We start from the raw sequence: 26,093 nt of genomic DNA, 5'->3' as shown, positions 1-26,093 counted from the left end.
ATAGCTTTTTGTGGTGGGTAGAATAAATAGGATGTAGGCTACATTTTTCTGAATTCTTGCTTTGTAAAAGTGTGCCTTTATTGTAAATAGTTTGAGAAATTTTGTCTAAAGCTGTGAGAATCCATCAAAGAAAGTAGGCTAACCGAGGGAGGTCGATTAATAAAAAATAGCTTGTGATCAATATTAAAACGTTTGACACAAAACTATTTTCCTCCTCTCATGTAGCTCACGAAAAAAATAATTGGTTATCCCCCCCCCCCACACACTTCACCGGTCTTTATTCTAAATTTGGGCTGTAATGGTGTAGAGCTTGGACAGAATGCATTACTACAAGGAGAAGAGGCTGTGGGCAGACTTGAAATGGGCTGTCGACTGGCAGTGACACCACAAGCCGCAATGTAACGCTCTTCTGTTACCCCGTTGAGGAAAATTTTATAGCATTACAGTCCTAGCCTTAGGGTCATGGAAGCCACTCAGCACATAAAGGACCGTGTAGACTTTTACTGCAAATAAAAACATGGAAAACACCAAAGGTTGGAGAGAGGAGGATTTCACACAAAATAGGTAATTCACTTCTGTGTGTGCAAGAGACAGCGTGAATGAGAGGGAGACATGAAACAGAGAGAGAAGGAGAGAGAGAGAGAGAGTATGTAGTCGTATCAGTCTTATTTGTGAAAATGTGAGCAGTGCAGACTACTTGTAGATGAGCTACAACAGAACCCTCATCTGTCATCGTTAACCAAAGTTTAGACAGCACCCATCATCAGTATCAATATAATGACAGAAGAGAGGAAAGGAGGGGAGAGGAGAGGAGAGGAGAGGAGAGTGCAGAGCAAGGGACAAGAGAGGATATGAAGGGAAAGTAAGGGAGAGAAGGGGAGGGGAGAGGAGAGAGAGAGAGCAAGGATTGAGCAGGTCTGCAGAGAAGAGATAAGAGTACTCCAAGTGTCACTACAAGACTGGTACATTGATCTGAGAGAGAGAGAGAGAGAGAGAGAGAGAGAGAGAGAGAGAGAGAGAGAGAGAGAGAGAGAGAGAGAGAGAGAGAGACTTTCATTACTGTGAACACAATATTTTGGAATATGATTTTAAATGTTGCACTATTATTATGGTTATAAATAAACATGCTGACTGCCTGCCAAATAAAAACTCACCTGGTAACCCATTCAGCGAGGGTCTTACAAAAACTCAGCATCAGGACCACATGCTGTAGCACATACAGGAGTTGCTCTAGGAAGTCAGAGGAGCTCTCCCGTCTAGCCCTAAGTCTGCAGTCATGAAGATGAGCATTTCTTGCAAAAACTATGACCAACAGTATTTTGTCAAAGGTCTTTGGTTCCTTATAGGCCAAATGGATTAGGACAGTTAGCCAATCTCTATCAGTACTGAGAAACATTATTGCCACTCTCTAATGTCTCCTTTAAAATTTAATTATGTTATCGGTCCTGGTGGCTTATACCATGTAACCGCACCAACAAATCCGTCCCGGGACCTTTGTCACATATCATCTTTCCTGTCTCTCTCCACTGTGTATTGTCCAATAAAGTCAAAATGCCAACATTAAAAAAACATTAAAAAAAACATTATTGGTATTACTGTTCATCAATATTGGCAAAGCATTTTAAAAAAAGAGTTTCAAAACAAATAACAGTTCATCCATCTAAGCCAAACTGATGTTGTATACTATGCTTAATTGTATCTTGTACTTACTCAAAAATATGTTCTATATGTTACATATGGCTATATGTTACAATATACTATATATTGCAAATATGTACAACATAAGTAACTACACCTCAAGATAGCCTTCAATTCATCTTTACAAAAATAAACAACACTTAAACATTTCCAGCCAAGCTAGCTGGCAACTGTTCTAGTTTATTACAAGCAGTAACAAAACACACACTATGCCCAGTCAGCGCTGGAACAGCCCTGACTGCAGCTTGAATTATTTTTTAGAAATTAAGAGTAACATATGTCCATACAATTAGGAAAATTTAGTAGCCTATAATTTGGTGTTTCAGTAATTGCATGCAAGGATATGAATGCACGAGAATATTTAACAAAATTAAATCCCCCTACTGCCTTCCACGGACAGGGATTAGCACTAGGGACACAGAGTGTGTGTGTGTGTGTGTGTGTGTGTGTGTGTGTGTGTGTGTGTGTGTGTGTGTGTGTGTGTGTGTGTGTGTGTGTGTGTGTGTGTGTGTGTGTGTGCCGGGGGGTGGGGGCGTGTGGGGGGTGGATATTAAATTGTTAAATGTGTCAAATTCTCTGCACTGGTGGGAACATATGGTCCTGGATTTCCTTACTCTCTACCTGTGTGTGTGTATATATGTGTGAGTGTGTGTGTGTGTGTGTGTGTGTGTGTGTGTGTGCGTGCGTGTGTGTGTGTATATCTCTCTGTCTGTCTGTCTGTGTGTGTGTGTGTGTGTGTCTCCAGCTGCTTGGATCAGCAGAGCTTTACATCCACAGGGAACCATTAGCAAGATAATAACGAGACCATGGAGAAGCTACAGTAGAAGAGGTGTGTGTATGTGTGTGTGTGAGAGAGAGGGACAGAGAGACAGAGAGGGGGGGAGACAGAGAGAGAGAGAGAGACAGAGAGAGAGAGAGAGAGAGAAAGATGGAAAGAGAGGGTGAGAAATGAAAACTTGGGTATAGCTCAAGTCAGTAGACACAAATAGTATTCGCAAAAACTTTTTCTGGTTTGTTTTAGCCTACTTAAGAGTCAGGGTGGGGTTTGTCATGGGGGACAATACACTGAGTGCCAGAAAGTGTAGACAATCATAGGAAAGTATTTGAAAGTTAATGTAGTCCACTTTTCTGTGACTGACAACTTACCTGCCTCACCTATTACCCAAGGCAGGTTAAAGCAAATACTAAGAATAATTTGCCACTATTTGGCCCAAGTCTGCATTTCCCTATTGCTGTCTTATTTGGTTACCTTAATTCTGTGAAAACTATTCATTATTGCATGGTTGATGATAAAAATATAGTTAGTTTTATTCTATGCACTTGATGTTTGCCAGGAACCATTGGTAGTGTTACATAGAGAAACTACTTGGGATTAGTTGCTTTGATTTCTGTTCCTAGCAGTAGTTGTAGGAGGATTTTATATAGTTTGGGGATTGTAAGCTCATTTGGTCGACTATCTGATGAGGTAAGCGCTTGAATATGGGAGTGATGTCGTCTTTGTTTTCTGTTTCTTAAATAAATAGGTATATTGAATATATATATTATATATATATATATATTTTTTTTTTTGGCCTTCAATATCTCTACCTCATACCCTTTGTCATGTCAGTAAAAGGTGTTGCCTGTATCCATGATCACAGAAAACATTTATTACATGACACTTGGGGCTCGCAAGCATGTAATTAGTACTAAGGTATTTTTCCCTTCTCTTTGGTAAAGTACATTGGTAAAAGATGCTTGTTTGAAATGTGCTATAATAAATAAACTTGACTTGAATTGACTGAATTGGCAGCAATGAGGAGCAGATGCACCAGGAATAAAGGGATTTCATTCGCATTTCATTTCTATTCATTAGTGAAGGAATTGCATTAGTATTGGTGTCAACAGTGTCAACCGTAAGAGTGCAAATTCTCAACACTTGTGATGAATATGCGCTAGCTAGCTCTTTGGCAAGTTGTTTGGCTGTTGGTCTTCTTTTCAGGCGATACAGCCACTTTGGCCTTACATCAGGTCACTCTACTGGCCCTGTGAAATCTGCCACATTTGAAACCGTCCGTTATATTATGACCCTCCTTGGTTACTGCTCCAAGCTGCCAATACAGAAAAGTGACCAGTTTGTTCAAAGTAACTGAAAATTTGACTTGTTGGAGGTAGGAGGCATCTGCTGCAGATATGTAGAAGATTTCTGTTCATTTGATCGTGTGCAGGAGATTCAACAATATTTGATTCTGTTCACCAAGTAATGTAGAGATATGCTCGCACAAGTAGCTCTCTCTCTCTCTCTCTTTCACCTATGCTTATGCACAGATTCACCTACAGACACACCAAATATAGGCATATATAAATAAACACACACACAAACTCAGTCTCTCTGACTTTCTGTGAAGTGTGTGAATCAGCAGGAGTTTCAGTATGACAGCTCAGCTTGCATCTCCTGCACTGCATGGGGGACTGAGTGTGTGTGTGTGTGTGTGTGTGTGTGTGTGTGCCTGTGCCCATGTGTTTACGTGTGCCTGTGTGTACTTGTGTGTGTGTGTCTGTGTGTGTGTGCCAACATGGAGGAGACTACCTGCTCAAACAGTGTAATCTGTCAAAGCTCAGCAGAACTGGTTCGATACTAGTTGATGCACACATGCACACACACACACATGCAGAAATACACACATGCTGACATATACACACACACAGAATAGTAAAAAGAGGCTACTTTATGTCAAATTGTCATCATTCTCTCTCTCTCTCTCTGTTTCTCTGATGCATGAAATAACATTTCACAGACAGAAACTGAGAAAGTGAGACAGAGAAACAGAAAGAGAATAAAAACACAAAATTGTCCAGTGTCCCAGTGTTTGTGGTTTTACAGGTTTTCTGAATAATATCTCTCCACTAACCACACATTTTTGAATATAATCATTACACACAATCAGACATTCAAAATGCTTTACTTTGAATGTATCTGCTGAATTAAATTATCTTTACCAAGGGTTCATATACTTCAGTGTTCTGCACTGTTTGAGGACATCTAAGGACACAGAAAGCATCGCCTCCGCACCGGGCCCGGCTGCCTATTACTGCAGAGACTGAACAGAATTTTCCTACTTTGTCGGCCCTTATTTAGATGCAATTTCTAAGCAACATTGTTAACATGCCCATATATGTGTATGTTTGATTGTACCATTCTTTTCATTTGGGTGTGTGTGCGTATATTTCTGTGCATAAATGAACTTGTCCAACTGTGCCTGGTTGATTTTTTCACTGGAACTACTTGTCTCCCTTGTATCCACGGGTAACAAGGACTCATTTCCATGGCAAAAGAACAACTTCCCCTTTGCATCTTCCCCCCATCCCATTACTACCTGGCAAGTAATACAGAGAGGAGAGAGAGGAAAAAAGGAGAGGAGAGGGGAGGAAAGAGAAAAGAGGTGAGAGAAAAAGAGAGGAGGAAATGAGAGAGACAGATGCTACCTGGTAACTAACGCTGTCATGACGATAACAATACTACCGTGACGATGTCACCACTTCACCTAGCAACACTGCTAGTCAGCCTCGGGCAAAACACACACATACACACTCACACACACACACACAGTCACAAACACAGACAGTCATGCACATTGTCAGAAGCAGTCACACTCACACATACACACACACACAGATGTAAAGTGAGTTGTGAAAGTCGTAGAAAGTTTATGTGGAAGTCAAACAACCAAGTTCAGCAGAGTTTAAAGTACTGACTCTGGCAGAATGTTACTGAAAAAGAGCAAACATCCTACAACAAGCTTATGCTGAGGAAACTGTGTAAACAGTATAATCTAATATCAACTGCTTAACACCTGGGTTTAGGCTTTTTATGTGTTTTCTGGTAAAAGGGTCATGTACTGTGTGACACGGCATTTTGTAATGCCTGTAACTTCAACATTTAATGCACTGGAGGACCGTCTGCTCGAGATTTCCAAACGCCATGAATTGCCCATGTTCTGAAATAAATTTTACTGCAAAGTCAGAGTCGCCGAAGACAACTCTTCAAGGCCACACTGTTTGCAGATTTATAGGTAAACTGGCTAGAAACACATTCTTATTAACCGGGCCAGTTGACTAAGAACACATTCTTATTCAACCAGGCTACAGTGGCTGCTGAGGGAAGAGAGAACATTACTTATTCATTAACAAGCTGTCATTATCTTGCATCAGTAATTGTTTTCTGAAAGTTTTTTTGTTTTTTTTCTATGAGGAAGTATTGCTCAGTAGAATTAAGATTAAACATCTTTTCTTTAAGGAATATGTCAGAACACTAGACTTTGGGTGTGAAATCATTAGATCTCTGGTTAGCACCTCAAACTCATGCAGCCCGCTGGTAACTCAACATAAACATATCTTATAAGTAGTCCAGAACACCTTTGAGAATGGTATGATTCTAAAAAATACAAAAATAGCCTACCTTGTCTGTGACCTATGTGTCTGTGTGGGATGGGCAGCTGTGGGCCGCGAAGCACAGCATTGCAGGCAAACTTCAAAAGGAAGGAATTATGATCCTAAATTTTACACATTTTTTTTGAAGTCTGTGACTGCTCTCTGTTCTCCTTCAGACACAGTCATCACCACCTGTGTTATTAGACCAGATGTTGGTGTCAAACTTCAAAGCTCTTAAGCCTATGCTAGCAAAATTATATAGTTCACATTGATTTGATTTTTCTACAGGCTTTCATATATATATATATATATATATATATATATATATATTATTATTATTTTTTTTTTAAATCATTACTGGTTTCAGTCCTTATAGCACAAAAGGTAGTTTCAGCAATCTGATTGGTCCAACCATGTTGATTCCATTCCAATGAGGCATAGGTCCTGTCATAACCAGTTGACTAGTTAGTGATTTGTATTACCCTGTTTTTTTTGTTTTAATCTATTGTATGTATACTACTTTGAGAAATCGGTAAAGTACTATACATACATTGCACTAGACATGTGTTAGTGACCATTGTAATAGCTATAATAACCTTGAGGATGCTCTTTACTGAGATAATGGGCACTTTGGTGCTGCCAAGGGGCAATCGACTGTGTCTCATACCAAATGCATCACCATTGTACCCATAACCACAGTAAAGAATGTCCTCTCTGGCATTATTGTTACAGTAAACAATGACGAAGTAATACTGAAGAATAATTAAAACTGGGATTAAATTACTTATGCCTGTAGGTAAACCATTTGAATGTAATAAGGCTACCTTGTTCATTATGTCAATTTAAAACTGTTTTCAAAATGCCACAGGGTGGGCCATAGCACTCCAAAAATGTTTGGGAATCATTGTCTTAGGTTAGGCACCAAGGCAATATAGGCCTATTTGGATATAGTGGATGTATTTCTTTTTTTTTTGCCTGTGTGCAGCAACAACAATTCAAGGTCAAGTTTTCACACAATGAAATGATTTATTAATAAAAGTATCATTAGGGCTATTATAGGCTGATTATGTGTCCTGTCATTTGTGATAATTGTTGATCTCACAGATGTCAGGAGCTGCTGATTTGAAATTAAATGCCAGGTTTTGGTGTTACTGAAATTATGTGATAATTTGCGCTTGCCCCCCCTCCACAGAGAGGTCAGAGGTCAGGCTCAGCTACAGAGCAGCAGCCCCAGAGCTTGTAGGGTTTCAGCGTTCACTGAGTAGCCACTTGCCATTTTGTAAGTGGCTACTCAGTGCGGTTTTGATTTAAAATGCGGATACTGGTCAGGTAACTCTTTAGAATAATTGGCATTTATAAGCACTGACCATTTTGGTGCATAAAGACTAGTTGAGTTTGCCTCTTCCTCCATCTGCATTGCAGTCCTAACATCACCATTCTGTCTTTCTTTCTTTCATCCTGGTGTCAAAAATGGCTATGTATTAACATTAAGCAATGATTTATAATTTATGTAGAAATAGCATTCTTAACGTATGACTCAGATATAAACTTTTGTATGTACTAGTTAATTACAAATATTTAGAATACTATAAGTAACTTTTTCCTTTTTTCATCATGAACTCAGTTTTAAGCATTATAAGCTTTCATTATTCTGTGTGTGAATAATTGTGTTATGATATATGCACACACATGCACACAGCATATAAACAAACACACACACAGACAACATACACTGAGTTTTTGAAAAGACAGCCTCTCCATTGGAATGAAACCAGCCAATTAGACTCTGTAATTAGCGTAGAGATGGTATCCATAGCAACCACTGTTACCAGGATTCTCAACCAGTCATCTCTTATTTGATGCTCTCTCTTGTTTCTCTTTCTTGCTTTCTTTCTTTCTTTCATTCTTTCTTTTTCTCTCTCTCTGTCAAGCTAGAATGAACACATGCAATTAAATGAGTATTTTTCTGTCTGCCTCAGTCTGTCAGTCTTCCCTCTAGCCATGTTAAATTAAGTGTGCATGTGTCTGTTTGTGTCAGATCTGACATGTTTAAAATTCCATAATACCGAACCTGAGAAGTTCATTAATCCTGCTGCAAACAGGCCAGATGTTGAGGTTGCTGCTGATGATGAGAAGCTCAGGAAGGGATTTAGATTAGAAATGAGGTGTATGTTTGATTCTAACGAGGCGTCATTTGAGACAAAGCTGTTTAAGTACCCATCTCTAATTGAAAAGGTAACCCTGTGGTTAGAGGTGCTTGTAGCATAGGCCAATGTTTCCCAATCCAGTCCTCAAGTCCCCCCTGTAATGCAAGTTTTTGTTCCATTCCACTCTACTCTTGCGCACCTGATCCAATTAAGGGCTTAATGCTGATTGGTTGTGCAGTGGAAACAGATTGACCTGAGGGCTAGCATGAAAGTATGTAGCCCATAATTCGATGAGGTCCGCAAAAGTAAAGATGGAACAACAACTGTCAGGACAGGGGAAACTCGAGGACTGGATTAGGAAACATTAGCGTAGGCCGTATCCACAGGCTTGTGTTTACAGGACTACAAACATCATGTTTGTTAAAAAGGTGGGCTAAACTTTTGATTCAGCTACTACCTTGAGTCACTATATCTGCAGAATGTGATGCTATCTGAATCCATGCAATCACTTAGGTATCCCAGGTCCTGGAAATTGTTGGTCTGCATCTGTATTGCTTGTGCCTGGTACTTAGCAACCATGCTGTTTAACCGCTATTCAAGAACTATATTGCTTGGAGGAAGAATAATACTGAATTATTATTATTCTTTAAATATTATCAACTAAATACTAAATTCAATGGTGTATTGCCACTGTTTTATAAGAACAAATTACAACTTGATGCTGTCTTTACAGTGCTTCCAGGACTGTTTTACAATGTAACTACCAACATATCTTAGCTGATCTGAAATCCCTGTATAGCACGATCTCAAGTCTTAAGGAAATGGGTAATCTCAAACACTAAACAGTATCGATATTGATACTTTTGCGAGAGCTGAAGAGTGTCACTCAGTCACTCTGTGAGGTGAAACTCTGCATAGGAGAAGTTAGGACAGGTTGGTAAAGTTCGCTGCAGATGTTCAAGTGCCCCAGTGTGGTGGAGACCCATCAGCCACAGCCTCTAGGGGGTGTCACTGAGTCCCAAACACATGTTGACTCAGTGAGGTGAGATTATGGGTGGCATAAGGACACAGGGTGAAGCTACATTCTGCCACAGCACAGCTGGTGTTTGTGCCACTGTGTGACTGTGGTGTTTTTGTTCACAGACCAGGAAATGTTCAAGTGTTGTCTGATGAGACTGGAGCTGAATTAGTGCTATGAGCTCAACCAATAAATAACACACACACGCACACACACACCCACCCACACACACACACACATAAACGCGCGCGTGGCAGCCTCAATCTCATTATGCCGACTCAATACACACTCGTTTCATTTCCGATTCTCTGCCAGTCTAATTTTGAGTTTTGCACGAGCACATTATTACTTTTTCACTTCGAACAATGACCCCCCGTTTCTCTTCCCTCCCTCTCTCATCCCTACTCTTGTTCCATTTTCTATCTGGCTTTCTCTCTGCACCTCTCTCTCTCTTTCTCTTCTCTCGTTGTGACTTGAAGATATTGTGCAGAAATCAATTTGTGTTCACTGCATACTCATAGTTATTCACAGCGTGTTAGGGCGCACACTCGCGTGCATGTAAACACACACACACACACACACACACACACACACTAAGGTCTGCTTACTCCTCTCTCTCTTTTCTCTCTCACTCAGACATACGCATTACCCCCCACCCCAAAACCCCTACACACACACACACACACACACACAGACACACTCAAAATAAATATTCATAAGAATATTTTGTATCTGTGAGATCATGGTGAAATTTTCTCAGGGCCAAGTATGTGCATGTATGTGTGTGTGTATGTGTGTGTGCGTGTGTGAATATGGATACCTTGCATGCTGAAGGACATTTCTGTCCTGTGAATAATTCAGCATCAACTTATTAGGAACACACACACTGGCACACACACACACACATACAGAGAGGGAGAGAGAGAGAGAGAGAGAGAGAGAGAGAGAGAGAGAGAGATGATTTCACACAGATATTGGCTCCCTCACATATAAATACATTTGCTTTGCTATCTTAGTGAGGACATTCCATTAGCCTAACAGTCCTCCCCTAAGCCATTTCCCTTAACAAAAAACTGACTATGATCCTAAATCTAAAATGCTGTTTTTTATTACACTTGAATCACTTAAATTAAGGTACACTAGTACAGAGACATACTGAGAACTGATAGTTGACAGTAGACAGTATATACTGACAAAAATGGTAAAAAAAAAAAACACAACCTCACATTCAGTGTAAAATCACAGTGCAAGAAGGTGACAGTAGACTATACCATTGGTTCTAAAAGTCAAAGTTAGTTATAGAGACCCCAAAATCTAATCAAATGGGCACCTGTGACCTAATGTGTATCCAATTGGGAGTTCTTGATTCTTCAAAATTAAAAAACAAACAAACACGACATATGGTGGAAACTATAGAGGAAAAGGAGACACGTTTTTGCATAAAAAGAAACCATCAGCAGTGAGACTAAATAAGAAATTAGTCGATTTTGCTACCTGTTATCCACAATGCATCCCAAAATGATGTCTCACTGTAGGTCTTTGGGTACTTGTGGAGCACTGGAGGGTATGGCTAGTGTTGCTACCAGTCCTGTTTTTTGCCTGTTAGCTTAAGAAAACAATCAGTTTTTGCCATTGTACAGTCCGTTGCCAGCATGCACAATGAAATAGACAATCATCCACACTCAAATTCACACCTATGGGCAATTTATTGTCTCCAGTCCACCTGAATTGCATGTCTGTGGGAAGAAACCCAAGTGAGCACAGGGAGAACTTGCAAACCCCACACAGAAAGGGCAGGGGATCAAACCCAGGACCTTCTTGCCTTCTTGCTTATCTCTATAGTGAATACAACATATTTTTGGACCTACTCTGCTCTTTCCGTGAAGTAGACTGAGCAGGTGACGTTATGTGAAGGTATGGTATATTATTGATTCCACCTAAATCAAATATGATTTATTCATGAAGGTGAAATGTAGATGAAGGTAAAGACACAAGCTAGAGAGGGATTTTAAAGCCTCGAGACTAAAAGAAGGATTTTAATATGGGGTGAGTCTGAATATTTTCTACAGTGAGTGTATTCTATTCTATTCTATTCTATTCTATTCTATTCATGATAAATCTATGGGATAAGGAGCGGTGCTGGGCAGCCATAGTGAATTGGTGCTCATGTTCTCTTACATTTGGTTGTCACAAGGAAAAAGGTACAAGAATGCACACACGCACTCATGCACACACACACACACACACACAGATAGAGAGAGAGAGAGAGAAAGAACACATTTCCTGTGATATTGCTAAAAGCATTCCATTTCAAGTCATTTGATTGGATGGCTGAATAATTGATAGAAAGGTATTACTGCTGGTATGAATGCCTCTAGGTGTCACTACCCCCACCTCCCCCCCACCCCTCCACCCCAACGCGCGCACACACACACACACACACACACACACACACACACACACACACACACACACAATGACTGTGTGGGTTGTGCGCTTGCTGAGTGTTTCTATGTGTGTTTGTGTGTGTGACTGCGCCCGTGTCACACACCCAAGAGTTTGGGTGTGTATGCAAGAGTCTCTGTGTGGGTGTGAGTAGGTGTGTATGTGTGTGTGTTTCTGAGTTGGTGTGAACGTATTAGTAGCTTAGCTCCTCTTAGCCTTACTGACAGAGTGACAGGGACATTGCTAATCCAGCACTGACAAGTTGCCATTTTTTTCCCTTCTTCCCTCTCTCCCCTCCTCTCCTCCCCCTCTCTCTTCCTTAGACCCAAATTAGAGCACAGTGAGATATGTTGTGTCACAATTCAGAATGTCGCTGAATACATTAGACTGGTTTCGCTTGGCATAGATGCACACAGAAAGGCGGGGCTAAGTGGGAAAATACACTAGCACAATACACACTTGTAGAGACCCATCCAGACAGTATGTTCTTAGATTCACAGTGAAGCAAATCTACACTTCCATTTTGCATTTTGTGTTAGCCAGTAATAGTGTTAGCTTTGTCAACTTTATATATTCGGCTGTGTCCATTGTCAACAGACTGTAAAATGGTAAGAGCTGATAACTTTGTAATCTAACTGACATAAAGAGTTGGCTATAGCCTCTAAGTACACAGTCTGTCTGAGGTTTTTTCATTCATCAGCCAGTTTAAAGTCAATGTATACCTGCACCCAGATGGCATATGCTCATCTGTCAATCAACAAGATGTGTATTAAATTGTTTGAATAGATGGCATCTAAACAATAATAAATATGCTTGTTCTCAATCAAATCTTTTTAGACAAAAGATTTTGAAACTGTAAGACATTTGTCTATAGAAACGATGACAAAACTAAACTATGACAAAACTATTGATGGATCCACAATTACTCTCTTAACATCAGATCAGAAAATGATCACATGTGGTGTCCCTCAGGGCTCCATTCTTGGGCCCTTATTATTATTGTTGTATGTTGCTGTTGTTGCTGCTGCTGCTACCTTCAAACATATTTTTTAAGAAGATTGTGCAAACACACACACTCATATACACCTCTAGATTTGCTACTGCCTACACTATAGGGGATGTCTGTGTGAACACACTTCTATCCATCTACCTCAGCATACATAAACACACACATAAGCCCATCTACCACCTACCCCAGAATGCAAAAATAGACACATAGATACACTGTGTATATCTGCCTCTCTCCTACACAATCCTTTGATTATACAGTCTAGCATAAACACACAACACACACACACACACACACACACACACACACACACACACACACACACACACACACACTTGCACTACTGGATTGCCTGCCTCGCTTTCTCTGTTTCACATATACACACAAATGCATACACAGTCTGTCGGTCTCTCTGTCTCCCATTCGCACATATAATACGTGAATATATGAACACATATAATATATGAAGGGTTTCTTTCCAAAATGCTATATATTGATTTAGGGAAAAGTCATTATCTGAAAGTCATCCTTCAATATTTCTAAGGAATCGAGTCTGTCATTTTGTCAACCAAATGAATTAATTTATTCTAATTTCTATCTACTAAATACTTTCAATATTTATTTTCATTTTGAGCGATCAATAGTTTAGTAAGTAGGTTTCATTTCAGAATGAAACTCTTCACATATATATACACGTGCACACACAGAAAGGTTTAGTCTTCCGTACCTCGACAAATGGGAGCAGGAAAGTCCCAGACAGCGGTGTTTCCGGCGTTGGTGATGCAGGTGAGTGTGGCATGGCCGTCTAAGACGTAGCCAGGAACACAGCTGTACCGCACACGGTCTCCCACGGCAAAACGACCGCCGCCACTTAGCACCGCCTTCGGGGGGATGCCTGGGTTTCCACAAGATGTACTGTGGAGTTCTGGAAAGGAGAGAGAGAGAGAGAAAGAAAGGAATTTAAAGTACAAAATAATGTATGCATTTTATTTTGATGCTTTGGCAATAATGTTCAACAGTTATGCCCATAAAGAATGTTGAATTGAATTGAACTGAATTGAGAAGATGGATATCCATGGCTATACTCAAAGTTACCCAATCACTCATAGCAAAAGGACTACCACTGGAACTGCTCCAGAGCTCTGGGAATAGTGAAGAAAAGAGAGGGAGAGGAAGGGAATCTGGCAAAATTAATTGGGGGTTTGGTGCCTTGCTTGACTCATGGTCCCCAATGGCAGAATGGGTATGGCAGCTCAGCACAGAGAAGCTAGGTTAACACAAGATGAACTGACAGAGGAGAGGAAATTATTACCAGTGACTAAGGGATTATTTCTGTATTTTTTTCTATCGCTAGTATGTTGTTACAATATACTTCATAGTATGTTAGAGTATAGCAAAAATGCTTATGGTTTCTTTTTTTAAAAGCCTAGTGTAAAGCATTTTATTATTTAACATATGGTACATTTTTGAAATGGTCTACAAAACTTAAGTGGCAAGCATTGTATCTTCTAACATGACAGCATGGTGAGTGACCCAACACCAAAAGTGAAAAAGCAGGCTTTCCAAAATAGTTAAAATTGCTGGGAGGATGATTGGCAAGAACATAAATGATTCTGTGACATTTTCAACATGAGACATGCAAATATATTTCCTTCCCAGGAAAGTGAGAAAGTGAGACACAGAGAGAGAGATAGTACAGTTTTATAGGTAATCACATTATTCCCCCTAGATTAATTCATAGCCCTGCGCCTACTGGAGGGAGACACATGCACAGGTGTGCACATGAGCATGTACGCGCGCACACACACACACACACACACACACACACACACACACACACACACACACACACACACACACACAAACACAGAGAGAGAGAAGGAGAACAAGGGTGAGAGAGAGAGGGGTGGGGTGGATTACAAGCCATAAACCAGGAAGTGGATGGGAGAAGAGGGACCAACTCTGGTCTTATTGTTTGAAGTTGATTGATACAACTATGAAACTATTCAGACAGACAGAGAGGGGGAAGAAGGGAGGGAGTGAGAGAGTGAGACAGACAGGGAGAGGGGGAGGGAAGAACAAGGTGAGACAGAGAGGGAGGGGGAGATGCAAAGAAAGAGAGAGAGAGGGACTCTTGCCAATCTCCAGTCCTATTATCTCAACATGATAGATAGAACTATGAAACTAGTCAGACAGAGGGAGGGATGGAGAAAGGGAAAGTGGAAGTGAGAAGGAAAGAAAGAGAGAAGTCAACAGAGGTAGTGGGAGAAAGATTGTGCTCAGTCTGCTCCCAAGGAGAGGTGGAGACAGAGCTGCACTTTCTCTTCAAATGTCACTAGAAACTTTGAAAACCTTAGAGCGTTTCACTTCTCAAACTTTTGAGATATGCACAATAATCTTCAAATGAAAAGCTAGAGTACAGCTGAAGGGGAATCTTTTCCATGCTAACGGCAAAAAAAAAGTGTAATTATCTTTCACAATGCAGACACTGGGTAGAGGATTTAATGTCAGCAAATGAATCGTTTGATTGACTGATTCCTAGATTGGTTGGCTGATTGATTCATTCATATAATGACTTTATTGTCTTACTTTTTTCAATTAAACCATCTCTCTCTCTCTCTCTCTCTCTCTCTCTCACTCTGCTGTAGCCACAATGTTGGTGATTATTCAAAGGAATACTTGGGCATTTTGCATTTCAGTTGGTTGTTTTCTTCACCAGACACTTGTAACATTTGTCACACACAGACCTCATCCTTCAGTTTCCCTAAAATGGCTCGCTAGCATCCCTCAATGAAACCATAGGACACACTAGGCTGAAGCTTTTCCTCCTAGTAAGTGTCCACTGGATAAAAACACCCGACTCAAGTTCAAAATATCAAATCATCCCCTTGAGTACTGTAATCAGCTGATATAAAGTTTCTGTTGATGGAGTGCATTTACTCCTGGTGGGAAATTTCTCAAAGAGCGAGGAGAGAGGAAAATCGTTTCACTAAAGACCCTGATAGGACACCCCCCCACCCCCACCCCATTCTCCTTATCTCCACCCAGACACACACACTCACAGAGAAACACACACACGCAGACACTAACGCACACGCACACAGGGTCATCCATCACCGTGGCGACCCCCTGTGCTGTGTTGTGATTGGATGTCAGGCTGGCCTAGTGTTACGACCTGTTGGCCTATTGATCGGGCCAGTCAGTGTGGCCACACTCAGTGTCAAACTGTTTGTTGTTCAGGGTGCACACATTAACACACACACACACACACACACACACACACACACACACACACACACACACACACATACTGTGCCTGTTGGTGGGTTCAGGTTGCTATCAGACACACACACAAACACATTTCCTTCTCCTTTTTTTTTTTTAAATCTTCCATTACCTTCTATTCAATCCCTCCCTTTTAAGTTTTTTCTTCCTATTTATGTTCAGTTCCATATTTTTTTACTTCCTCTGTTCTTTTCCCTCTCCTCTGATTCATATTCGCCCTTTTATCCTCCTTTTCTCCATCTGTTTCTGTGCCCCTGTCCCTTGCTTTTTATCTTTCGTTCCCTTGTCCCTTATTTTTTTAATCTCTCCCTCCCGCTCCCTCCTCCCTCTATTTCTCCTGCTGTCACACTCCTCCCATCCACTCCCCTCCCCTCCTATTCCCCCTTCTCCTCAACTAAAAACTTTGATGATATGCCAGCTCCTTGCCTCCCCTCCATCTCGGTCTCTCTCTCCTATTCCACCCCTACCTCTCTCTCTCCCTCCCTCCCTCCGTCCATGCCTCCTCCTCCTCTTTCTCCCTGGTTTACCGTGAACATCACATAGCTTCCCTCTCTTCATTACACTAGTTTATTCAGGAGCCAACGGCTACACCATACTCCTTTTCATGGTTTATTGCTGCCTGCCCCCTCTTATTTATTCTCTCCTCCCCTCATTCCCTCTCTCCTTCTCCCTCTCTCGCTCTCTCTCTCCCTCTGTCTCCCTCTCTCGCTCTCTCTCTCTCCTTCTCTCTCTCTCTCTATTTCTCCCACTCCGTCTCTCCCCAGTTTACCATAACCATGATTTCAGTCTCAGTTGCTTCATTACAAGCTGCTGCTTTTATGGGCCATCTGTAGAACTATCTGCATCTGTCACACACACAAACACACCCACGCACACACACACACGCACACACACACACCCACCCACACACACATACATAGAGGCACGCACACACAGGCATGCAGAGCAGACACAGGCACACAGCCACTCACACACTTTTTACCACACACACACACACACACACACACACACAGAGCCATTTACCTGCCTTTTATTTCTCCCCAGATAAGCAATTACAGCTGAGTCCAGGTACAAAGAGCGAGAGACAGAGCGAGGAAGTGAGAGAGGAGAAAGGAACTGAGTGGTTGGGAAAAAGCAAGAGAGCAGAGAGTGCTAGAAAAAAAGAGAGAAAGCTGCCATGCTTTCAGAGTTTTTAGTGAGACAGATGACACTGCAGACTGGAGGATTGGAGAGGGGGAGTGAAGGACAGCTAAGACAGAGAGAAAGAGCGAGAGACAGAGAAAGAAAGAGAGACAGGGAGAGAGAGAGGGAGAGGGATGATTCAATGAGTTTGGAGGTTTTACACCTCCGTCAGCAGTAACTTCTATAAAAGATGAACCAAGGTTTATACCGGAACGGAATAGATGCTGAAACGATAGAAATAAAGCCTAGAATCTGTTACAAGAAACTCTGTACATGGTTTTCCATTAACTACATCTGAAAAATGATTTTTAAAAATTCTTTGAGACATTTCCTGTAAAAGATGTGAGGTTTATAAGGATCGTAACAGAACAGAGGAATGAATCCTGAGATCTGTTACAAACAGTAGATATATGTTCTGTGGCACCTAGATCTATGACAGATTTACAGAGAAGGCAGTGAAATAGTTTCAGTGGCTATCAAGGTTGGAGTCAGTTCACTGTTAGTTTGATTTATTCTCAACTTTGACCAAAACTTCAACTCTTTTTACAGACTCATGAGGAACTTGTGTCATAAAATTTCTTCAGTCATTAAAAACTGATGAAATTTTATGTCATAAGTTCTAAATCATTTTTTTGTGGCTTGAATGCCTCCGCCTGACAATGCCAGTGGCAAAACCAGAGATTTTGATTCATAACAACCCCCCATGTTTATGCACTTCATACTATCATACTAGCATAAGGACAATTGTTTATGGCTATGGCTGTGCCTATGTTTATGGTTACATTGCATCTAGGTTGTTTGTTAAATAGAGCTTTACAAAAAAAAGCTGTTTTTATACTTCATTATGTTTGATAGATCATTGTAAAACCATGAGTCTAATGTTTTAATATTTCAACAATAGCAATGACAATGATGACATGGGGAATGAAATAAGAATATGGGGTATTTTTTTAAATTTCAGTTGAAACCACACCCAGTTCCTGTTTAAGCCCCGCCCACTTCCAAATGTATCCTTATACAAATATTTGGTTGGGTGAACAAATACAGATACAAATACAAATAGCAGCATCTCCAAGCACCCCTTGTATCTACCCTTACCTCTGACGTCTCACTTTTATTACTCAGTACAGACATGTTATAGTTAAAATCAATGTTACATGTGTTTGATTCAAAGGATTAGAAATATGTGCATAGCATCAAAGTGGAATACTTTGAATCTGCTCAGAAAAACGTAAGAAAACTTAGAGAAAAGTTCAGCTGGAGTTGAAATGGTTAAAGTGCAGTTTGGGAAACACTGGAAGTTTACGGTTGAGAAAAATAAGGCAATGTGCATATTCAGCTCAACTATAATAAATCTATATATTTGTAATATTGACAGTGGAAAGATTTTCCCCAAACAATCCTTCCATTGTTAGAAAGTTGCTGCAGAGCTGTCAAGCAACCGTCATTCAAACTAGGATTCAGGCGATTTCCTCAAATTGTAACTGTGACAGCTCAACAATGACGAGAAGGGAATGTGGAATTATTCTACACGGCTGTGTGCTTTTTAATATGAAGGGATTGATTCCAAGATGAGATATCCAGCATCTGAAAATTGTGACACCTTTCTCTACAAAAGGATTATCATCATAAAATGTAAAACGCCATTGAATATTATTAATTAAGCGTATTAGCTATTTGGAGTCCTTTACTTAGCATTTTGGAGGATGTTATCATCTGTATTCATCTGTATCATCTGTATCTGTCAAATTTGAGCAATGAACGATTTTTTCTTTCTAAAATTGATATAAAACTTTTGGAATGAAACCTTCATATGGAGCGGAACAAGAAACAGTTGCAAAGTTTATCTGGTTCTCTAATGAGGCAGACAGAAAGAAAGAAAGAAAGAAAGAAAGAAAGAAAGAAAGAAAGAAAGAAAGAAAGAAAGAAAGAAAGAAAGAAAGAAAGAAAGAAAGAAAGAAAGAAAGAAAGAAAGAAAACAAGGAAGGAAGGAAGGAAGGAAGGAAAGAAGGAAGGAAGGAAGGTAGGAAGGAATTGCTGTTTTTGTAGCTTGTTGTCAAATTCTGGTCTGGAACAAAGCTCCTCCTGCACCATCCAGTAGCTTTCTAATTTTTTTTAAACTAGCTTGGCACCTCCCTTGCGGCCCTCACCCCCTCCCATTCCTGAAATTTTCCTCATAATGACCGAATCGATGAAGCGAGCGAGTAAACTTTTAAACTAGTAAACTTGCAACCTACCTCTTCACTTCAGAAAAATCTGTCAAAGAGAGACTGGTAACTTCTCCGTAGGTATGGCTAGCTTAGCTATTAGCCTTTATGCACAGTGCTATGCAATTTGTCCTTGGTAGGCCTCTGTAGTGCAGTGGATTTGCTGTGTGTTATTTACAAATGTGTTGCGGTTGTGTCACGCTCCAGTGGTCAAATGTTCGCTTATTGCAGCTTTAACACATTGATGAGCGAATTCACAAAAGGATTACGTGGTTTTTGCTGACGCTAAACCTGTGCAAATAAGACAAAAAGAAACCGTGTAATTCACAAAGCACTCGCAAAGGGTGAAATGCACCACTAACTGCACTGCCACGCAAATAGCGTCTCGGTGCTCTGTGCTATTTGAACATATTTAAATTAGGTAATATGCATACATTTGGCGCAAAATTGGCCCCTTTCTATGCAAATGAGCCTCATTGCAAAAACAGTCCAATTCACAAAGATCGGCACTAATTGCCACACGCAGTTAGAGTGAAATTATTAGCGTCTTCAGAGAGTTGGTGGTAATTGAAGCACATTTATAAGGGGTGTCACGCCCAGATTTTCCAGTGATCATGGCAGCAGTGATTGTAAGGAGAATATCACTTGTTGATTTAACTGAGAATTGAATTGACCTTGCAAATGTCTCTGCAACAATTCCACCTTTGTGTGATCTAAAAAATAAAACTGTCTGTAGATACAGTCTGTAAATAATATTTTGACATCATTATTATTATTATTACTATAAAACTTTAACACAGATTGCTTCACAAACAAAAGCAAATAAATCAGTACAACCAAACAATCAATACAACTCAATTTCTCACTCTGAAAATATTTTCACTCATCTCACTAGTCAGCACAGTGGGCCATATTTTGGCCTAAAGATTCAACACCATGGACAGCTCCGCTCAAACTCATTTATTTTGGGATGCAGTGAGATGCAATGACAAACTCGCCTGTGTCAATTCCCTCCAGACTGGGATATTAAATCCCAAATATGGTTTCTCGCTGTCGCGGTTAAATTTCTTGCCTGAAGTTTTGAGGAATGCCTCTGCACCTTGTCCGTCAGGACTTGCAGCTCACGGTCTAAAACATTTTCTCTTTCTCTCTGCCATTTTCCTGCCTACTGTGTTCTTGGCGCAAAGGCAACATTTATATTTTGCCACATTGATAATTGCAATCAGACGCAAAACAGGGGCAAATTGCACTCAGTTGCAACACGTTATGGGCGTGTTTGCGCTGGCATATCATTAGCACAATTTCTTTTGTGAATCGGTCCTTGAGACGGAGCAAATAGCAGCTGCAAATGATACGCAGTTCATGGTGCTATTAGCGGCTGCAATCCATTCTTTGTGAATTCACCCCTGAGTATTAAAGAGATGGGGAAAGGGTGCATTGTTGGAATCTATTTTATACCAATGGAGAGAGAGAGAGAGAGAGAGAGAGAGGGGGGGGGGGGGGGGGCACAAATGGCATGTCTACCCAAAGTGGACTGCATATGTGGTCACTGTTTGACAGGAGAGGTTGAGACAGAATCTATTTGAAGGGTTGAACACCATCCATCCAATGATTCTGTGACGATTTCATAAGCAAATGTCTTAAGATGACTCCTAACTTGAATAATAGCCTAAAAATTAATTTTCATGCCAGGAGAGTGGGTGTTTTTTTAAACGGTGGATATCTCATTTTGGAACGAAACTCTTCACGTCCTCCTTCACTGTTAGAAGTTCTCACCAGTCATCACACTGGCTCTTCATGCCAGTAAAACATATTGAATGTAACTGGCATGGCGACAACATGAGGGAGGGAGAGACGTGCGGACAGTGCAGTCAGTACAACAGGCACCCACAGTTCTGGCCTCCCCCACCCATCCCCATCCAGGGCCCAATAAGAGGCACAGCAGGGGGTAAGACTATAAACTCTATTCCAGACAAAATCCCTTTGAGTTTAGAGTCGACTCCCTGTGGCGAAGCACGGCACAAGCAGCAGCAACACAACTAGTCATTTAACACCATTTTTTACCATTCGTTTCCTGGCCTAAAGGAGCAGCTTTAGATTAGTAATAGCTAGGGCATCGCTTACACAGGCACCAAAAGATCTGGAACTTTAACTCTTCAAACTTCATATAGAGTCGACTCAGCCCAAAGACACTGGTGCTCATGATAGTAACAGAGAACCAGCCCAAGAAGGAGGTTGTTAGCAACTATATGTCCTAGAGATGTCAGCTGCTTTGGAGTAAGAGTAGTTTGCTTTGTTATCATTGGCTACATTAAGGCAATAGTTTATTATATTATTATTCATGATTCTTCTGTACCACTTCATGTTGTTCATCTCAGCCATAGGTCTTTCTCTTTTGCAATTACAAAATGCCATGCCACAGGTGTTACTTTGGGGAAACCTGACGGAAAGAAGGAGATGCCGCTGCAGTCGTCGCACCCCGGCAACCCAGCGTTTCTGGATGAGGATACAGAGTGTGGGTTTGTGGGAGCAGGTGGGAGTTCAGTGATGCAGAGTGGATAGAGAACAGAAGAATGTCCTGGAGATCTTTCATTGAACTGTGTGATCTACTGCGTCCAGTGCTTATCCCAGGATGTCACCATCCGTGCTGCTGTTCTCTTGATGATTTGCACTGGATAAACTTGGAAGCTGTGCACCAACCACTTCGGTGTGCACAAAAGCACCGTAAAGAAGTTTGCGTACCTATTTTGCAACAGCATGGTGCTGGGTGTGCAAGGTTTAATCAAGGTACCCACATTGGCTGAGGTGTGCGTAACTGTGCAGCACTTTGAACATGCAGCCCACATCCCTCAAATTAGCTGCTGCAGATGGAAGGCATATACCTGTCCTGCTGCCTTCAGATGGCTATAGGGGTTTGATCAGCTTAAAAGGAAGGGCCTCGTACTTCCTACAAGCAGTTGTGGAGGACAGATATTGTTAAGAATCACCCCTTAATCTTGCCCAGTGGAAACTACAGTTCCCCTCTATATCCACATAACTGGGCAACTGAGCTGGGCACATGCACAAGAAATGTGACAAACGTACTGTATATACACATGTTGTAACTGGTGTGTGTTACTAAGGTTAAAATCAGAGTACTCCACATATGCTACTGGAATTAAGCTTCTTTGATTAAGAGCATAATTGCATTAACATAATCAGAGTATGGCATTTACATGGGCTCTGTCTTACTTGCATTACTGCCTTAATTTAATTACAATCACATTTTTAATGTGCATGTAGGCTATTCCTGGCTATTGTGAGGACCTACAACCACAGTTGTAGCTCCACTCGAACAGTTGGTTAGCAATTAACTGGTTTGCTCACTGCTTGCCTCAGCTTCAGTTGTTCAGGGAGTGGAGAGCATTTTTGTTTGCATCCCCTGCATACAGCATCTCAGCCAGTCCAGATATTTCAAATAGGCAACCGTGTGGTCACAGCCCTATTCCACGTTCAGTCATTGTATGAAGCTGCATTTCCCATATGGTAACACTCCAGTTACATTTGCTATTTCGAAGCAATTTGCATGAAGATTAGATTTTTATGAGATTGCATTGCTGAGTGTCCACAATTGGCCTGGAAATTCCTAGAACGTGTCTCCCACGGCTGTATTTATTAAAAACTGTGTCCACATTACATTTTCCCATCCTTCCACTCGAACGCTCCACTTTGTTCACATGCGCATTGCGGCACAGCAGACTATGTAGAATTCCAATCACAACACAAGGCTTACTGCTTCCAAATCTAGTTTTTGAAGAGCAATGTGAGCAAAATCCGAATTTTGTGCCTCGGGACCTGTCAATTAATGCATCCTAGCAGGATGATAAAAACAACTCTGGAACCAACCAGAGTTTGTTCAGGTTGTACTATAGGCACCATGTTGCTGCCTCTTCTCAAGGACTGGAAGGTGTTGTCTGTAGATGCTGTATCTACCAGTGTCTTCTAAAACATCCCCGTGTGAGAGAGAAAAAAAATCAGCTGGAACACAATCACCAGTTACTAAGCAACAGGCATGGAATGGGATGTGGGAATTCCCAAGAATGCTCTGTATCACATACTTCAAAGCAGAGACACAGGAGAGGTCAGACTGCTACAGTTATAATACTAGACACATTGTAATCTAAACTAATTAATGGGAGCAGTGGTGCTGTCTGTGGGGGGGTGGGCGGGGGGTATGTCCCTGTTTCCTTTGAAAAACAAAGGAATAAGTGCAATAAAGAAAAGAAACACAGAAGAAAACAAGCAATAAAGGAATAAGTCTCTAGTGTCTCTGTAGACTAAGTGGTTTAAGTGAACCCTCAGAGTGGAAACCTACTGGCCATAATCAATAAGAATTAAGTGTATAAGTGTGTGTGTGTGTGTGTGTGTGTGTGTGTGTGTGTGTGTGTGTGTGTGTGTGTGTGTCTGAAGAAGTACATGTCAAACAAATTACAAGTGGTTCTTTTTCTATGAAGCACATAGACAAAGAGAGTCAAGGACAGGATTGCACTTCACTAATACACTTCAAACACACATGCACACACACCAGCACCCACACCCACACCCACATACAAACACACACAAATTAAACTGCACCTGCCCCTTCTCTCTGAAAGTCCACTTTTGATTGGCAGCTGTTTGGTGATGGCGTAATTATAAGTAATTATGACTAATTATGAAGACATTAATAGAGGGAAAAAGGACTAAGTGGCAACAGAAGGTGTGTGTGTGTGTGTGAGAGAGAGAGAGAGAGAGAGAGAGAGAGTGAGAGAAAGAGTAGAAAGAGCTCCCAGATAGAGTAACCACTGTTCAAAGCATTAGATCATGGCAGCTGTGAAGATCAGATAATACACACACACAACTGTGTTGCTAATGATCGTAGCTTCCAGTGGAGATCAAACATTATGGACCCAGAGCAGTAGATCACTACTGTCTCTCTGGGTTTATTACACTCTGTAACACACACACACACACACATACACACAATCACACACCTCTCCATAGAAGGTAGAAGCAGTCTTGAGGCTTGCCTTAGTGGTGCCTTGATGTTCTGTGTGAACAACAATAGGCTACATTCCATATGGTTGTGAAGCTGCTTCAAGCAGACTTGCCATACTGGTGATGACTGCTCCTTTCTCTCTCAGTCTGTCTTTCTCTCTCTCTCGCTGTCTTTCAGCTTCTCTGCATTCAATCTCTTTCAGTATCTCAGTTTTTCTGTCCTTTGTCTTCTGTTTCTCTTGTCTCTTTCAATCTCCGTCTGCCACTGTCTTTTTGTCTTTCTCTTGTCATCTCCCTATATATACTGCATATACATACTGTATATATATGAATATGTCACTGGTGAAAGAAGCACCAAGTAGCCTACATTGTAAAAGCACAAATACCTAGTCAGTGTTCTCCACTCCTTGTCTGAATCAAGCTTTGTTGGTTAGAATAAAATGGACTTCCCATTCTCTGTCTGGTTTTCATAATATTGCCTGGCTCAGTGTCAAACATGCATCATTTTTTTTCGATGTATCTAGTGAGCACAGGTTTCACATAAATGCAGTGGGGTAAAACTAAAACACTTCCTTTGAAATGTAGCATAACCTTAAGTATAAAGTATAAAGTTTCATAGGACGGAAATACACAAGTAAGCCGGGTGAATGTGGAATTTAATGAGACTGGGTGAAACAAGTTAATCATTCTGGAGGAAGACAATATCGCTGTCCAACAACAATCACCTAATTTTTTGTGGTTGGAATATCCATCTAAGACGGTTAGTTGAGTACAAGTACTTAGGTTTTTTCCAGCCCTGCAATTTCCCTGTATGTAATTGAATGAACGGATAATGACAGCAGTCTGACTGCTCGCAAAGAAACTTGGTGATGTCAATTATAAGCCCTTTACCTCCACTCCACCGCTATGTGTGTGTGTCTGTGTGTGCTGACATCTTTGTGTGGGTGCCTATCTGTATCTGTGCCTATATATGTGCCTGTGTGTGCGTGTTTGTGTTGTTGCACACGTGTGTGTTTGTGTGTGTGTTTTGTGTGCGTTTGTGTCTGTGTATAGCTCCTTGATGCGGTGATCAATGTTTCTCTGAGGCCCGGTTCAATAAACCATTAGATTTCCCCCTAAAGACATCCTGCCAACAGAACTTCATTAGACACACTCACGCACACACATACACACACACATACACACAAAGACCCCCCCCACACACACACCTCTCCTCTCACTAATTGTCCAGTGTTTACAGGCTGTAGCCATCAGGGCTGAATAAGATCACGTGTTTGTTTGCTCGAGTCTTTTGGTGAATCCATAGCAGTACACTATCTGCTATCGTTTGATCTGACCTGATAGGGCTGACTGACTTTTGAATGCAACACCAAATCAGCTCAGCTCAGACTTGATCAAACAAAATGAGTCCAGTGTTTACAGGCATTACTTTTTATTACACTGACTTGGATGTGAAAGTCATATTAAAGGAATACATCAAGTTTTTGGCAATTAAGATCTTTGATAAGCTTAGTGCTGGGCAACACGACTGGTAGCGGCATCTTCTTTGTGTCTGGCACTGTATTTATTTGCTTCACTACAGTGTGTGCTATTAGTTTAACACACTGTGAATGTTATACAGATGGGGCAAGGTTGGTTTTCATCATCTCAAAAGCACACAGGACACAAAGGTAAAG

At 41.0% G+C, this 26,093-nt stretch overlaps 1 protein-coding gene across 1 annotated transcript in view; it reads right to left on the bottom strand.

Moving 5' to 3' along the window:
* The window catches only part of LOC139649507 (CUB and sushi domain-containing protein 3-like), a gene marked incomplete at its 3' end in the record, with an annotated part of 287,088 nt that overhangs the window by 57,437 nt on the left and 203,558 nt on the right, over window positions 1-26,093 (bottom strand). The window contains exon 4 of the mRNA XM_071525930.1: window positions 13,455-13,652. Coding sequence (XP_071382031.1) covers window positions 13,455-13,652 — 198 coding nt within the window. The remainder of the gene's footprint in view (window positions 1-13,454; window positions 13,653-26,093) is intronic.

The sequence above is a fragment of the Centroberyx affinis genome, unplaced genomic scaffold, assembly GCF_046629955.1.
Source record: "Centroberyx affinis isolate AG114_WGS23_722 - 3 ecotype Tasmania unplaced genomic scaffold, CSIRO-AGI_Caff_v1 ptg001366l_1, whole genome shotgun sequence".
NCBI lineage: Eukaryota > Metazoa > Chordata > Actinopteri > Beryciformes > Berycidae > Centroberyx > Centroberyx affinis.
Note: the sequence above shows the minus strand (reverse complement) of the source record. Positions and strands in the feature narration are given on the sequence as shown.